Source organism: Jaculus jaculus, chromosome X (genome assembly GCF_020740685.1).
Source record: "Jaculus jaculus isolate mJacJac1 chromosome X, mJacJac1.mat.Y.cur, whole genome shotgun sequence".
Taxonomy (NCBI): Eukaryota; Metazoa; Chordata; class Mammalia; order Rodentia; family Dipodidae; genus Jaculus; species Jaculus jaculus.
In genome coordinates, this window is record NC_059125.1 from 133,620,463 (window position 1) to 133,635,752 (window position 15,290).

Genomic DNA, 15,290 nt, shown 5'->3' on the forward strand with positions numbered 1-15,290 from the left:
ACTCTAAGATACCTGGTTATGTTCTATCCCCAGTCAATCATGAAGGTGGGCCTTCATGAACTCTAATGTAATTAATACAAAAATGACCTCATTTATTAACATACAATGCCAAGCCAGCAAAACCAAAAAAAGCACATATATAAGGGAAAAAATTAGCTTGTATAAAGCCAGAGGATATATGTCTTCATATAAACTGAGAGGAATATGTATGGGAATAAAAACTGTGGACATGATTTGGGTTTGTATGTAAGCCTGCTTAAACTATGAGTGAATGATTGGAAATTTTCTTTTCCTAACATAATGCCCATTCACTATAGCTGGTCCTAGTTTCTTATAAATATGTTATTTCCTTGGACTTATACACTGTACCTTCACTGTGCTGTCATTAACTTATAATGGACCTGCCCAACCTGCCTAAAAAACCTTTCTCAGAAATATACCAGATGCATTAAACAGAGGCATCTTTTAGTAGAATTCTGCATTTCAAGACACCATATAAGGAAGCAGCAATTGGCCCTCCAATGTACATACCTTTCATTTCACACTATCACAGCAACAGTGTGATTTACTAACTCCTCCTTCCTTACAAGAAACTCAGTAGTTTTAACAATTTTGTTTAATTGTATAACATTTCAATACTTATTAATTCCAAAGGTCCGAATACCATGTAGGTGTGGTATCTTTGGAATAAGTACCCTCAGGAGAGAAACCGTGTTTAGGATGAAGTGAGTTGAATCATACTTCGTATAGAAACTTGTCAGAAAGTATCTGTAGAGATAAAAGTTAAGAGTACATACAGCATCATAAAATAAAATTACTTACCTTTTTTAAAGTAGAAAAGAGGCCACTAAGTAACTGCCCAGAAGTAAAATCAGTTTTTAGCATAAAATATTTCATTTGATTTTTGCTTAAAAAATCTGAGATGCACATTTTGCCTTTCTGCATTAAGAGTGTGCTATTACTTATTCCTTCAAAATGGAGACTTTCAAAGTAGGTGTCAAATTCTCAATGAGATTTCAGGTGGTTTTGTATTTTGTGTTGCTGAAGAGATGTGAATCAATGTGTATCTCATATCAATGGGTTTTGTGACACACCACAAGGTTAAGAACTATCAAGGCTTTGTAAGATAGGGTACATTAGTACAATTCAGTATCTTTGAAAGAAATGAAGATTTGGTTGCCCTTCTGGTATTATCATCTCCATACTATAGTTGAGCAGGTCTATAACTAGTCAAACTGGAAACTTGAAGAGACACAGTTGTAAAATTCCAGCTGTTTTTGCTATAACCGAACAGACATCCATTTAGACAGTCAACATCTGAGAATGTATCTTAGCAAATATAAACTTATTTTACAACCATAAATCAAGTCTAGAATGTTGAGTTTTAACCAATGACACATCAGAATGCAGGTAGATTACCTGATGACTAAAGGACTGCCTTAACATAGATAAAATGAAAAAAAATTCATATAGATATCTGTCTAGTTACCTTTATAGTACACAGGGACATATGCTAATGGTTTTAACTTTAACTACTATAATTTGTTTCCCATAATGGGAGACTTTTTTTAACATAACATGGTTAGGAAAAAAAAAAAAAAAAACAGCTGCCTCCACAGACAAAAACATCAGCTAGAAGACTGTATACATAATTTTCAGAACTGTCTAATGGATTGAGAAATTCTATAATCTTCCACCTATTTTATAAATGGCCAAAAATTCTTTCTTGAGAGGAAAACCATATTCTTTAATATTTGCTGTAAATCCTTTCTTTTTACTTTCATATACTTGAAGCTGTTTTTTTTTTAAATTTTATTTATTTGAGAGCAACAGTGAGAGAAGAGGCAGAGAGAGAGAGAGAGAGGGAGAGAGAGAATGGCATGCCAGGGCCTCTAGCCACTGCAAACGAACTCAGATGCCTGCGCCCCCTTGTGCATCTGGCTAACGTGGGTGCTGGGGAATGGAGCCTCGACCCGGGGTCCTTAGGCTTCACAGGCAAGCACTTAACTGCTAAGCCATCTCTCCAGCCCGAAGCTGTTTTTATACTTCCTCCACTGAAAAAACAGGATCGTCACTTGCATTTAGTAAGCCCCTATGATCTGCCATTGCCATTACAGGTTTATCCTATACTAGAATTATTGGAGAAATTATTTAAAAAATTATGATGATGTAAACTGTACTCCATAGTCTAGTTGTTTCCAGTGTGTTAGGAGCCTTCCTTTCCCTTGGTCAGGAGCTTCAAAAGGTGTTCCTTTCAGTGCATGCAAAAATACATATGGGCCCAAATTATGTATTATTTTTGTTAAGGTCCAAACAGGAGCACTGAAGAAGGGAATTATGAGTAAGACAATATAAAGCAAGCCAACTCCCAATGCATATGTCCGCCACATACCCTGGCTATTCATCACACGGGTATTTGGATTCACTTCACTGTGGGCAACTCCAATATTCATGTTTGCACAATGGCCTGCACTTCACAGGATCAGCCTAGAGGTGACCTCAGAGTTGTTGCCTCAAGACCTGAACATTCGCAGGGGGAGCACAGTGCTGCTTCCCTATTTCTTAGTCTTGTAAGGTAAGAGGCAAACATAGTCTTTTTTTTTGTCCTCCCCCCTTTTTCTCTTTTTCTTTTCTTTTCTTTTCTTTCTTTTTTTTTTTTTTTGAGGTAGGGTCTCACTCTAGCCCAGGATGACCTGGAATTCACTCTGTAGTCTCAGGGTAGCCTTGAACTCATAGTGATCCTCCTACCTCTGCCTCCCAAGTGCTGGGATTAAAGGTGTGAGCCACCATACCCAGCTTTTCTTTCTTTCTTTCCTTCTTTCTTTCCTTCCTTCCTTCCTCCCTCCCTCTCTCCCTCCCTCCCTCCCTCCCTCCCTCCCTCCCTCCATCCCTCCCTTCCTTCTTTCTTTCTTTCTTTTTTAGGTAGGACCTCACTGTACCCAGGCTGACCTGGAATTCACTATGTAGCCTCAGGCTGGCCTCAAACTCACAGCAATCCTTCTACATCTGTCTCCTGAGTGCTGGGATTAAAGGTGTGTATCACCATGCCCCAAAAGCATAGTATTTTTTTAAAAAATCAAGTATGGACTTAAAATTATATATATATATTTCCAAGTGGGCGGGGGAGAGAGAGTGAGAATGGGCACACCAGAGCTTCTAGCCACTGCAAATGAACTCCAGATGCATGCATCACTTGGTGCTTCTGGCTTTATGTGAGTACTGGGGAATTGAATCCAGGTTGTTAGGCTTTCTAGGAAAGCACCTTAACTGATGAGCCATCTCTCTAGCCCCCAAATACGGATTTTTAATTGTCTTGAAAATATTTATTCTTTCCCAGATGATATCATGAATTTTCTTTTACTCATGGATAGATGTGGAAGGTTGGATTGCTGATGATGTTTCCTAAAATTTCTAATATAAAATGTAATAAGAGTACCTTCATGATAATATTCTGTGAGGAAAACCAAGGACATCTCTTGCAAAATATAAAGTACAAGGGTGTTAATTTGGAAGTCAAATCTGGATAAGTTTGGCATTCTTTTTATATTTTAAAAATATTTTATTTATTTATCTATTTGACAGAAAAGGAGGGGGACAGAGAGAGAAAATGGGTGTGCCAGAGCCTCCACCCACTGCAAATGCATTCCAGATGCATGCGCCCCTTGTGCATCTGGCTTATGTGGGCCCTGGGGAATTGAACCTGGGTCCTTTGGCTTTGCAGGCAAACGCCTTGACTGTCAAGCCATTCCTCTAGCCCTTAATGTCCCATTTTCTCATGAGCAATGAACTATATGGACTAAACAGTCTCCTAACTCCTAAATCCCGTTCCGGATTAGATGGGATTGGGTCAAAGTCTTTTCTTTTTTTAAATTTTTTAAATTAAATTAAATTAAAGTTACTATGTCATCTCAGGGTGGCCTTGAACTTACAGTGGTCCTCCTTCCTCTGCCTCCCAAGTGCTGGGATTAAAGGCCTGTGCCACCACACCCAGCTTTAAATTTTTTTTTAATATATTTTATTTTTATTTGACTCAGAGAAAGAAAGAGAGAGAGAGAATGAACGGATGTTAGTGTGCTGCAAACAAACTCCAGATACATGTGCCACCTTGTGCATCTGGCTTATGTGGGCCCTGGGGAATTGAACCTAGGTCCTTTGGTTTTCCAGGCAAGCACCTTAACCACTAAGCCATCTTTCCAGCCCAGGGGAAAGTATTTTCAATATCATGAAAATTGAAATTGTCTCATATTAATTTGTGACATTCATCCTTCTTATTGTTCTTGTGCCATCAAAGCTATTCATATGTTATTTTACAAAGCTTATTTTCAGGTGAAAAAAAATACCCATCTAAGATTGAGCATGCGGTGGTCAATTGTGATGTCGGCTTAGCTATGTAACTATGTTTAAAATGAGCTAATTGTTTATTTTATTTTATTTTTTTTGGTTTTTCAAGGTAGGGTCTCACTCTGGTCCAGGCTGACCTGGAATTAACTCTGTAGTCTCAGGGTGGCCTCGAACTCATGGCGATCCTCCTACCTCTGCCTCCCGAGTGCTGGGATTAAAGGCGTGCGCCACCACGCCCGGCTTGAGCTAATTGTTTATTTGTCAAGATGGAGTTTTATATGTATCCCTGGCTGGCCTGGTACTGTTATGTGGCCCAGACTCACCTTGAGCTTGTGGCAGTCTTCCGGTCTCTGCCTCCCAAGTACTCACACTTACATGTTTATGCCACCACATCCAGCTGCTCCTTTATCTTTTAAAGAAGCAAGGTTGAAAATCTTATACCACAGCTGGGTGTAGTAGTCCACAACTGTGATACTTAAATTTAGGAAACTGAGGCAGGAGGATCACAAATTGGAGGCCAGTTTGGGCTACATAGTGATTCCAGGCCATTCTGTGATACATAGTAGCACCCTGTCTCAAAACAGTCAAACAAAACACAAACTTAAATTGTTTATGTGGTCACTTTCCAGATTGCAACGTAGACTAATTGCTCTTGTTACAAACAATTGCAAAGCACTCATTGGGCTAGCTTTCTCAAGAAGCTTGAAAGTATGTCACTGAACACAGGTGAAAAGTTGTTGAGGTAGTTAAGTTTAAAAAGTGATCACTGGGCTGGAGAGATGGCTTAGAGGTTAAGCGCTTACCTGTGAAGCCGAAGGACCCCGGTTCGAGGCTCGGTTCCCCAGGTCCCACGTTAGCCAGATGCACAAGGGGGCGCACGCGTCTGGAGTTCGTTTCCAGAGGCTGGAAGCCCTGGCGCGCCCATTCTCTCTCTCTCCCCCTGTATCTGTCTTTCTGTGTCTGTCGCTCTCAAATAAATAAATAAAATAAAATAAATTTAAAAAAATAAAAAGTGATCACTTACTACAATATGCTTATAAATAGTATAAAAAATAAAAGGTAAAGGAAAGAAATATTTTCTTTGCCTTAAGGTTAGGGAATCTTGCTCAGTTAAGCCCTAGGTTTATTCCAATCCACCAGTAATCATTCATTAAATGCTTATGATGTATGGAGTATGATGGGAAATACAAGTATGAGCCATACGCCTTGCTTCTGTCCACAAAGAACTTATGATCTAGTGACAATAATATTCACTGAACTTCACAGTATATTGGCAACTTTACAGTATATTGGCATTGCATTAGGTACTATATAAGTCTCATTTCATTTAAACCTCATAACCCTGTGAGACAGACACTATTATCTTTCCCACTTTACTGATGAGGAAATTGGAGTTCAGAGAGGTTAAATGATTTACTGAATTCATATGAGTATCTAGCTAGGACTCAAACCCATTCTATCTGGTTTAAAAGCCCCATTTTTAAGGCCCATTTCCTTAGTCCCTGAAGCCCCATTTTCTTAGATTCTAAATCATAACAAATATTAATGAAAGCCTTGATTTTCTTGAAGTAACTTTTAATACTGAATCTGTTCTTCAAACAACCTAATGGCATTTTGTCCACCTGTGCCTGCATGTACACGTACACACACACACACACACACACACACACACACACACACACACGAGGGAGAGAGAGATATGTTTGATTTTGGGGGAGAGATGGAGAAATACTGAGGCTTTGAACCTAGGACCTCACTCATACTCAGCAAATGCTCTACCACTAAGCTTATAGTAGCCTTCTTTTTAATGATATTATTTATTTATTTGAGAGAGAGAGAGAAAGAGGCACATAGAGAGAGAATGGACACACCAGGGCCTCCAGCTGCTGCAAACATACTCCAGATGCTTGTACCACGCGGTGCATCTGGCTTACATAAGTACTGGGGAATCAATCCTAGGTCCTTAGGCTTTCTAGGCAAGTACCTTAATCACTAAGCAATCATTTCAGCCCTTCCTTCCATCAAAAGTTCAGGTGTAATACACTGAAAGACTATGCTAAAATACATGAGAAAACCATATTTCATCAATTAAATGAGTCCAACAATAGTGGAGCCTTGGGTAATACTGAATTCATTATCACTGGGAGGGTTTCCAGCACAAGAGGGTCATGATGTGTCACAGGTGTAGACTTATCTGTCTCATGAAAGAAAGTTCTTTGTGGTTGTGTTTTGTTGCCTGTTAACAATAATTTTAAATTTCATAATACCAATAAATTTTGTACCTGTGTATGTGGGAGGATAGAAGTTTCTGTTTTATTCCCTGACAAAGTACTCTTTTGAGTCCTTTCTCTTTACTGAGTATTGTTTGATTAGGTTTTGACCTCCTACAGAACTTACACTTATTTTATCTGTCAGCTTGTTTTCAAAGAAATCCCAACTTTTCAGATGTCACAATGAAAGGATCTTGATTGTTTCAAACATCAATTGTTCTCCATGTTGTTTTATTTTTCAAGATGTATATTTCCATTCTGCTGAAGTGCTGAACCCTCATCAGGGCACAGACTGATGTTTCACTATAGGTTCAAGCATGCAGGGCAGCTAGTGGGTACTGTTCCTTACATATCTAGGTATGGGGATGTAGAAAGATTTGGTGCTGCTATTATTAGCATCTGTACTAGTTAATCTATGATATTAACATGAAATGTACAAGGGAAGAACTTTTACTGAACCTCTTAATAGGAATTTTTGTGGGATACTTACAAGTTGTGGGACACTTACAAGTTGTGGGATACTTAAAAGGACTGTTTTTGTGTTACTTAAACAGAGAAACGTTATGAGTTTGTAGCCTTTTCTCTTCCAGATCTATCAAGCACAACTTATTCTCAGGCATGACTTGTTTATTATGTTTTTTAAGAGAAATAATCCCTCCTTCTCTCCCTTCCATCCATCTTTCTTGTTATGTAGGTCAGGTTGTCCTGGAACTCATGATTCTCCTGCCTCCACACACATCTGACTGCCAAGATTACAGGTATGCTCCATCACATCCAGCCTACCCAGTGGTAGGCAAATGCTCTACCACTGAGCGTTTTTAAAAAGTGGAACTTCATTTTATATCTGAACTGTATTGTTAAGGTGTTCATCATTGCAGCTTACTTTGAAAACATGCGTGATTGCAAGTTAACTGTAAGGATCTCTCATCTCTTCCTCCTTTCTTTTCCTACTAGCTACTGCTTTTACATCCATCTGTTTCTGCTTCATTCCTTCCCACTCTAGTCTGGCTTTTCTGCATACTAATCCACTGAAACTGCCCTTATCAAGGTAACCCATGCCCTCCTGTTACCAAGCTCAGTGGATACTTATCATGCCTGCTTTACTTGACTTTACTATATAGCATTAGATCATTTTTTTCATTATTTCTTTTCCTTCAGAAATGAACATTTCCTTTCTTCCTGAATTCTTAGCCATTATTCCTCATTCCTTTCTTCCTACCTCTTAGACATCTTCCTCCGATTGATTCAACAATTCCTTGTCCGCTACCAGCCTCTCAGCGTTGGCTGTTAATGCATCAAACCCAAGGCCATATCTGTAGTCTATATCCTATCTTTGCTTTTGCTCCAGGTGATTTATGTGCACCTAACTTATGGTTACCAATTGTATATCTGGAGTTGATACTTCCTTCCTGAGCTCTAGACACCACGTACTTTATTGTGCATTATCACAGTTACACAAAACTCAGCAGTTTCAAAACTGAAGTTGTCCTTTCCCTTGTGGCTCCATGTTCCCTGTGCTCCCACTCCTTATTGGTCCTTCTGTCTACTTTGTTGCTCAGGCTAGCTTATTCTCCTGGTTGCCAAGTCTATTACAGGTCTTCTTAGTCTTTCATCTCACTCCCTTAACCTAGTCTACTTAGTCATAAATCTTTCTAAAACTCCTCTCTTCCCAAAATTACTCTTACATTAGGAACAAAGCTCTTACTGCTGAGATGTTTGCAGTCGTAGCCTAGATGGCCATTAGAGCTCTCTAGTCTAGACCAGTCTTTAAAAATAGAATCTACTGTCAAGCCCATGCTTAGAACCCTTATGTGACCTCTTTTTGTTTTGGGGAATAAGGTTCAAATTCCTTTTTCTCAATGCACACAGATTTTTTTAATGATTTAATTCCTACAAATCTTCCAGACCTCAACTGTTGTCACTTCATACAACAGCCATACCAAACTACCAACTACTTGTGATTCCCTGAATTGGTTATGTTTTCTTTCTCTCTCTGTCTCTCTCCTCCCCACACTGTGTGTGTGTGTGTGTGTGTGTGTGTGTGTGTGTCTTCCCTACATATGTTTATGTATACACACACATGCACTACTATTCCCCTACCTGAAATAGACCCTTCTATTTTGTAACCTGCTTAGGAGATATCTCTGAAAATACCTCACTAATGTTCTCATACCTTAGACTTGGTTAGGAGTAGTGTGGGAGAAGCCAGATCAGAGTGGGAAGGATTGAAACAGAAATAGGTGGATGTAAAAGCAGTAGCTGGTAGGGAAAGAGAGAGGCGGAAGAGAAATCCTTGCAATTTACTTATAGTCACACTATTAACTTTCTGTTCTTAGAATATCTTGAATACACGAATGTATTGTGTTATGGTTGTTCACTCAGTCTGTTTTTGCTAACTGGACCAAAAGCTCTCTGAAGTATGGCTTTGTTTGCATTTCTGAACCCAGGGAATATACCTAACATAGTTTTCAAGTTACATCTTAAAAGAATTGCCTGGATGGTCAGAATAAAAGGTTATAAGAAGATAAAATGAAGTTAGTACAGCACATTTTGACATTAAGGAAAGTTCCAGAAGTCAGTTAATTTTGTAGTTGAGATATATCCATATAATCAAATATTATTTGGCCATAAAAATGAAGTTAGACACATGCTACAACATAGGCAAGTGTTAAGACATAAATTGAAAGAAGACAGAAAGGATGTGCATTGTAAGAATGCATTTATATGACATGTTCAAAATAGGAAAATCTATAAATATTTAAAGGTAGATTAGTTGTTGACAAAAGATGGAGTTTGGGGTTAATAAAGCGAGTATTAACAATGTTGGTGCAATGAAATTGTTCTGGAATTAGATAGTAGTTATTGCTACATAGTTGTAAATGAATAATTTGTGAATATACTAAGGAGCACTGAATTGAATAAAAGGATAAACTTTCTAACATTTGAATTTCATCTCAATAAACCATCATTAAGCATTGCTATTGGTCAATATAGTTTTATAGAACCTTAAAGATTGTGCTTTTTTTTTGAGGTAGGGTTTTGCTGTAGCCCAGGTTGACCTGAAATTCACTATATGATCTCAGGGTGTCCTTGAACTCACAGCACTCCTCCTACCTCTGCATCACCAGTGCTGGGATTAAAAGCATGTGCCACCATGCCTGGCTACATTGTGCATATTTGGATTATCAGTAGGATGATTCACGTTAAACCTAGGAAGGTAATGATTTCATAGTATCAGAATCAGCACTTCTGTTTCACATATTGATTTTGAAGTGGGTATCTCAGAATTTAAATCTGACTCTTTAGCAGTGGCAGAATTCAGTCAATTAATATAGTGTATTTATTTTCTACTTTGTTAAACATATGTATTTTGATCACCTAGGTGCTTTGGGAATAAACACAGGTATTGTCTGTGTTTAAGTCTTCTCACTTGATGGGTTTAGGTTAAAAAAACAACAACAATAACAAGAAATAAAGTATTCTTTTGTGTGTTCCAGGCCTTGAACATGGGGAGTGGCACATACTAGGCAAGCAGTCAACAATGGAACTGCATCCCCAGCTCTAAAGAAAGGAATCTAACCTACCTTTCTTTCTTTCTTTCTTTCTTTCTTTCTTTCTTTCTTTCTTTCTTTCTTTCTTTCTTTCTTTCTTTCTTCCTCCCTCTCTCTCTCTCTCTCCCTCTCTCCCTCCCTCTCTCTCTCTCTCTTTCTTCTTTTCTTTCTTTTGAATTAGGATCTTACTGTGTAGCCCAGGTTGGCTTTGAGTCCACAGTTCTGCTTTAGCCTCTTGAGTTCTAAGATTACAGATGTGAAACATAATGCCAAGCTCAAAACCACATACCTAATATGGTATACCTTGGAACATAGTCTTTGTACAGATGATTTGAAGATATTTTCTGTATCGCCTAAATATGTGTTGATCTAGAAATGCAGATACCTGTGCTCTTACCCTAGGGAATGGTTTTTCCTCTAGTCTTACTGGGTTACATGAAAATTCGGCTCTTGCACATGTGATACTTTAAACTGTAAATGCATTTGGTCTAAAAAGTGGTTCTGAACTACAGAGCACAAACATAGGTAAAAATTGATCAGTTTCTCCCTGTTAACAACAACAAAACCTTATGTTCATTCATTTCCAGGTCTTTTGGTAGGCCTTGTACTTCGTTATGGCATTCATGTTCCAAGTGACGTAAATAATGTGACCCTGAGCTGTGAAGTGCAGTCAAGTCCAACTACCTTGTTGGTGAATGTTAGTGGAAAATTTTATGAATATACTCTGAAAGGAGAGATTAGCTCACATGAACTCAATAACGTTCAAGACAATGAAATGCTTAGAAAGGTAAGTTTTTATTTGAAGGACTCTTTGGATTTTTCTCTTTACAAAAAATATGTTAATAGCAACAAACTAATTCTTAAGAAAAATCAATTAATTTTTATGTGTTCATTTTCTTTTGGTTTTTGAGACAGGATCTCACTATGTACACCAGGATAGTCATAATCTTTTGTTTTTTTCCCTTTGGGTTTTTCGAGGTAAGGTCTCACTCTAGCTCAGGATGACCTAGAATTCACTATGTAGTTTTGGGGTGGCCTCGAAATCATGGTGATCTTCCTACCTCTGCCTCCTGAGTGCTGGGACTAAAAGTGTGTGCCACCATACCTGGCTTGGATAGTCTCAAACTTAAGGCTCATTTTCTGCCTCTGCCCCTGCTTCCTGTGTAGTATTACAGGCATGCACAATCATACACAGCTTACCATTCCATACTTAGCTCGGACTTTTCTTTGTGTGGTATGTGTGTATGTGAGGACATCTTCGGTGCTAGCTGTAGGAAAGCCATCTAGCTACCTCTGTTTGAAGCAAGGTCTCTGGACTGGTCCACCTATCTTTGCCTCCTCAGCACTTAGATTATAGGTGCTCATACCATGTCTGACATTTCACATGGGTACTCGGGCTCAAACTCAGAACTTCATGCTTGTAACACAAGCATTTTCCCAACTCAACTATCACCCTAGCCTACTTTTAAAAAAAATTAAATTTTTTATGAGAGTGAAACAGGGAGAGAATTGGTGTGCTAGGGCCTCTAGCCACTGCAATAGAACCCCAGATGCGTGTGCCACCTTGTGTGCATGTGTCACCTTGTGCATCTGTCTTATGTGGGTTCTGGGGAGTTGAACCTGGGTCCATAGGCTTTGAAGGCAAGTGCCTTAACTGCTAAGCCATCTCTGCAGCCTTAACGTATGTATGTATGTATGTATGTATGTATATGTCATATATATATATGTACGTATGTGTGTGTATATATATATATATATAGAGAGAGAGAGAGAGAGAAAGACTAGCCCACTTTTTAATATTTAAAAAATTCATCTTTAAAATGGATTAAATGTGTTCATAAATGGAATGTTGTAAGAAAATGGGCATGTCTCTAGGTCTTTTTTCTAATCAAGGCTAAGTGCTGTAACTGTGTTTTACTCCATGTTTACAATCTTGTAAGAAATCATGATTAGGATTGAGATAATCAGAATGTGTAAGTTGGGCATGGTGGCACATTCCTTTGATCCCAGCATTTGTAAAGCAGATATAGTAGGATAGTCATGAAGGCAGCCTGAGACTGCATAGTGAATTCAGGCCAGCCTGGGCTTGACTGAGACCCTACCTTGAAAAAACCAAAATGAAACAAACAACCTACCCGTCCAAATTTATCAGCATTTCTTTCAATTTACAGATGGTTCTAACTATTTGAGAGAGTTCTTTAACAAATTGGGCTTATGTATTTTGTCCTAAAATGTTTCATGAATATTTCTTTGAATACTTTTTTGCCTGGATTGTGACCTATGCTGAGTGACATTTAGCATTTCTTTCATTCATAATCTGGCAAAATTTCTGGGTCCTTCATATGAGCATCAGTTATTCTTGGAGTGACTCCATCTGTCTCTGGCTCCCAGTGTGGGGATTATAGGCACATGCTACTATGTATTTTATTTGGATTCTGGGGCTCAAACTCATGTCCTTATATTGCTAGAGAAGCACTTTACCTACTTAGCTATCTGCCTAGCCCTAAGATTTTTTTTTTTTTTTTTGAGGTAGAATCTTATTACAGCCCCATCTGACCTGGAATTCACTATGTAATCTCAGGCTGGCCTTGAACTCACAGTGATCCTACTACATTGGCCTCTCAAAGTGCTGGGATTAAAGGTGTATACCGCCATCCCTAGCACCCTAAGAATTTTAATGAAATATTTTAGCAGTCTTAGTATATATACCAAAGATATTCAGGAACTGAGTTTTCCATCAACCATTGTTTCCTTGTGTTGTTGAGAAATAATACAATGGCTAATATATGTATTAGTTTTATATGTGTGTGTACATGCATAAGCATGTGAATGCACATATGTGTGTACTTTCTGTGCATGCATACAGAAGCCAGAAGAGAAGTTTGGGTGCAACACTTCAACTTCCATTTCCTTGAGATGGAATCTCTCATTAAATTTGGAGTGGCTTTTTCTTCCTGATCATCCTGGTTTGCCATTGAGCCACAGCAATTCTGTCTTTGCTTTCCTCATCAATGGGGTGAATGGCATGCACAACCATGCCCATTTTTTTATATGGGTTCTGAGGATTGAACTCATAGCCTAATGCTAGGGGAGCAAATACTTAAAAAAAATATTTATTTGAGATAGAGGGAGGGAAGAAGGGAGAAAGAGAGAGAGAGAGAGAGAGAAAGAGAATGGGAGTACCAGGGTATCTAGCCACTACAAATGAAATCCAGATGCATGCACCACCCTCCTTGTGCATCTGGCTCACGTGGGTCCTGGGTAATTGAAACTGGGTTAGTAGTTAAAGTGCTTGCCTGCAAAACCTAAGGACCTATGTTCAATTCCCCAGTACCCACATAAGCCATATGCACATGGTGGTGCATGCGTCTGGAGTTCATTTGCAGTGGCTGAAGGCTCTAGCATGCCTCTTCTCTCGCTATCTGCCTGTTTCTCTCACTGTCTCTCAAATAAAGAAAAATAAAAACTATTTCAAAAGAAAAATAACACACAATAACTTATTATGTGCTTAAAGCATAGAAGTATTAGTCTTCAATACATGAAATACTTTTATTAAATTTAAAAATATTTTTCATTTATTTAACAGAGAAAGAGGGAGAGAATAGGTATGCCAGGGCCTCCAACCACTGCAAATGAACTCCAGACACATGTGCCACCTTGTGCATCTTGGGTCCTTGGAAATCGAACATGGGTCCAATGGCCTTGCAGGCAAATACCTTAACTGCTAACCATCCCTCCAGCCCACTTTTAATTTATTTTTGTTTAATTAATTAATTAATTAATTTGAGAGCGACAGAGAGAAAGAGGCAGAGAGAGAGAGAGAGAGAGAGAGAGAGAGAGAGAGAGAGAGAGAGAGAGAGAATGGGTACTCCAGGACTACCAGCCACTACAAATGAACTCCAGACACATGTGTCCCCTTGTACATCTGGCTAATGTGGGTCCTGGGGAATCGAGCCTTAAACCAGGGTCTTTAAGCTTCACAGGCAAGCGCTTAACCACTAAGCCACCCCTCCAGCCCCCCACTTTTAATTTTAAGCTAACATATAAAGTAATGGATTACACTGTGACATTTTCATATATATGTGCCATTATACTTTATATACATAATATTTTATTCCAATTTGTCCTCATCTACCACTGTCATCCACCTTTGTCCCTTCTTTTTTAAACAAAAATGTTTATTTTATTTATTTATTTGAGAGAAAGAGGCAGAGTGAGGGAGAGAGAGAATAGGTGTGCCAGGGCCTCAAGCCACTGCAAATGAACTCCAGACACATGCACCACCTTGTGTATTTGGCTTATTTGTATCCTGAGGAATTGAACCTGGGTCCTTTGGCTTTGCAGGCAAGTTCCTTAACTGCTAATCCATCTCTCCAGCTGCCATTTTCTCCCTTCTGTCACATATATTCCATTATCCTCTCTTTACTTCCCTTCTTCCCTTTCTTAAAATTTCTTCTTCTCCTCTTGGTTTCCTTTCTACTCTTATATCCTGTCATCATGCCTTGTGTGCACACATATGTATGTGTATCTGTGTATGTATCCATACACATATATGTGGAGTGAAGGGTACTTATAGAATGAGAAATACTCTTTGCCAGCTGTACATCAGACAGGGGTTATTATGTAGAATATTTAAAGAACTGCAAAATAAAACTACAGAGAAATTATTTATTGAATAAATGGGCTAATCAACCGAATAGACATTTCTCAAAAGAAGAAATACAAATGCAATAAGTTGGAAAATGTGTGTAGCAGACAGATACAGTTTTGCTGAGATGAACTTCCAGACCAGGCATAGTTATGGAGGAAGGGATATTTATTGAAGCTTACAGATCCAGGGGAAGTTTCATAATGACAGAAGAAGCTGGCCTGCCTTCACAGGCCCAAGCAGAGAGGGAGAAGCAAGAGCCAAAAGGCACCCAGCACAGCACACTTCAGGAACTCCAGCTAGGCACACTTTGCATATCTTTAGATTGAAATCTGAAACCCACCACCACACCTTAAGATCCACCCAGTGATACTGCCTCCAGCCAGGTGGCTGCAGATGCAAACTACAAACAGATAAACAACTGAATATATTGGGGGGGGCATCTATTCTATTCAAACCACCACAACGTGTTAAACATCC

General features: G+C 38.8%; 2 protein-coding genes across 3 annotated transcripts in view; one reads left to right on the top strand and one right to left on the bottom strand.

Moving 5' to 3' along the window:
- Slc9a6 (solute carrier family 9 member A6) overlaps positions 1 to 15,290 on the top strand; it is a 75,354-nt gene that overhangs the window by 4,116 nt on the left and 55,948 nt on the right. For both annotated transcript variants that reach the window (XM_045140452.1, XM_004653993.2), the window contains one exon: positions 10,750 to 10,949. In XM_045140452.1, coding sequence (XP_044996387.1) covers positions 10,750 to 10,949 — 200 coding nt within the window. The remainder of the gene's footprint in view (positions 1 to 10,749; positions 10,950 to 15,290) is intronic.
- LOC123456645 (ORM1-like protein 1) lies at positions 555 to 2,453 on the bottom strand. Its single transcript, XM_045140453.1, has 2 exons — positions 2,164 to 2,453; positions 555 to 789 (listed from the first exon to the last, which is right to left on the bottom strand). The coding sequence occupies exons 1-2, from the start codon at positions 2,451 to 2,453 to the stop codon at positions 633 to 635; spliced, it is 447 nt and encodes a 148-aa protein (XP_044996388.1). The 3' UTR covers positions 555 to 632.